This window comes from Salvelinus sp. IW2-2015, unplaced genomic scaffold (genome assembly GCF_002910315.2).
Source record: "Salvelinus sp. IW2-2015 unplaced genomic scaffold, ASM291031v2 Un_scaffold1307, whole genome shotgun sequence".
Taxonomy (NCBI): Eukaryota; Metazoa; Chordata; class Actinopteri; order Salmoniformes; family Salmonidae; genus Salvelinus; species Salvelinus sp. IW2-2015.
Genome location: NW_019942831.1, coordinates 16,663 through 18,485, shown reverse-complemented (window position 1 = coordinate 18,485; position 1,823 = coordinate 16,663). Strand labels below are relative to the sequence as shown.

The window sequence follows — 1,823 nt, the reverse complement described above, 5'->3', positions numbered from 1 at the left end:
CCCTTTGAATAAATTGGCCATCGGCACTTTTCTATTAATCTCCTGAATAGACCTGTAATTCAATCCATCTGACCTCTGTGTGTGTGTGTRTGTATGTRTGTGTGTGTGTGTGTGTGTTTGTGTGCTCTCTCAGAGAGATGCAGAGAGACACAGAATGCAGATGAGAGTTTGACACCTTAAAAGTGTGCCTAACACCTGAAGGGGTGCCTGACACTGTGATGAAAAGATTGTATCAAAGAGGACAAAAACTTGAAAAGGAAACTTGAAAAGGATTCATCTTTTACCTGATAGCAAGCTTCAGCTTCAGCAAAAGTTCCTCTGTACTTTTGTATAAATTCACAGTTCCTCGCATTTGTTAAGTTTCTGTTGATGTTGTAAAAGTTAATTCGGTGGTGATTGAACGAGAACCGTGTGTACAGTTGAGTTGACGTACAGTTTTGTATTTAAAGTCAATTCATGTTAAAGACAGAAAACTATACCTCGCTGTGGCATGATGTCACCCCTTGACCTCTTACCCCTGATCAGATCCTGCTGATGTCTATGAAAGACATGAACATCGCGAAGCTGGCCTCCGTCGACCTGCCGCTGTTCAACGGAATCATCCAGGACCTCTTCCCCGCGGTGGAGACCCCTACTATCGACTACGGAAAGGTACCCATGCACACACACACACACACACACACACACACACCTCCCCGCCATGGAAATCCCCACCGTTAGTGAAAAATAAAGTGTCTTCCCAGTTTCACACTTGAACTGAAAAGGATTAGTCGTTGCAGCCTGTCGAAGCAGACGGGTGTAATGCATTAACTAATGAAGGGGTCTCTGAGAACTAAAAGTTCTCTGCCTCAGGTAACGGACACTCACTGTGCTTTTGTCTGATGATGGGGGACACACATACACGTTAGCGGTCTGATGAACCCGTGGTGGGACTGAGAAGCGGAGGAGTGGGGGAACGAAACACTTCTGGAGAGAGGACTGTAGCTGTCATTCCATCCCCCCATCCTTCCATCTCTCTACTCCCCCTCTCTCTCTACTCCCCCTCTCTCTCGCTCTCTTCCTCTCTCTCCACACGCGACTGCCGTCTCTAAAATGTGCCATCTGCTTTTCACACTACCGAGACGTGAGTGAGCCAAGTTGAAAAATGCCGCATCACATCTCCATAAATAATTCAGTGTGTTGAGCTGCTCCACTCTGCATCGGCTCTGCATGTTGTGGAGAGAGAGAGAGAGAGAGAGAAAGAGAGAGCTAGGAGGATATTTATTCATTTAGCTGTTTATTTGGCCTGCTTATAAACAGTCTCTCAACAGTCCCACTGGTACAGGTGCAGAAATAGGGAGGGGAGGGGTTGGGAGGGTGGGGTAGAGATAAATACTCTAAAGGGTTTACATTGTTGCGTTGTAACCACACCGAATGCTTGTGTTGGTCAGCGTTGTTCAGATGTATAATTCAGACCCTCTGACTGCTCTGTGCCAGATGCCCCAGGGCAGGCCTCAGCGAGTAGCCCTGAATACTGTTTCACTAACTCTGTCTATCCGCCCCGCTGTCTCTGTATCTGCTTCTATCTCTCCATCCATCCCTTCCTCTCCTCCCCCTCTCCCCGAAGCTGCGAGAGACGATCGAGGCGGAGCTGCAGCAGGCCTGTCTGCAGGTGACCCCCTTCACCCTGACCAAGGTCATCCAGCTGTACGAGACCAAGAACTCCAGACACTCCACCATGATCGTGGGCAAGACGGGCAGCGGCAAGACGGTCACCTGGAGGACCCTGCAGAGCACCCTGACGACCATGCACCGCAAGGGAGAGCCCGGGTTCAACCTGGTCC

General features: G+C 49.2%; 1 protein-coding gene across 1 annotated transcript in view; it reads left to right on the top strand.

Moving 5' to 3' along the window:
• LOC112070379 (dynein axonemal heavy chain 2-like) overlaps positions 1–1,819 on the top strand; it is a gene marked incomplete at its 3' end in the record, with an annotated part of 17,143 nt that extends 15,324 nt beyond the window's left edge. The window contains exons 12-13 of the mRNA XM_070438946.1: positions 526–651; positions 1,607–1,819. Coding sequence (XP_070295047.1) covers positions 526–651; positions 1,607–1,819 — 339 coding nt within the window. The remainder of the gene's footprint in view (positions 1–525; positions 652–1,606) is intronic.
• Positions 1,820–1,823: the final 4 nt, after the last annotated feature.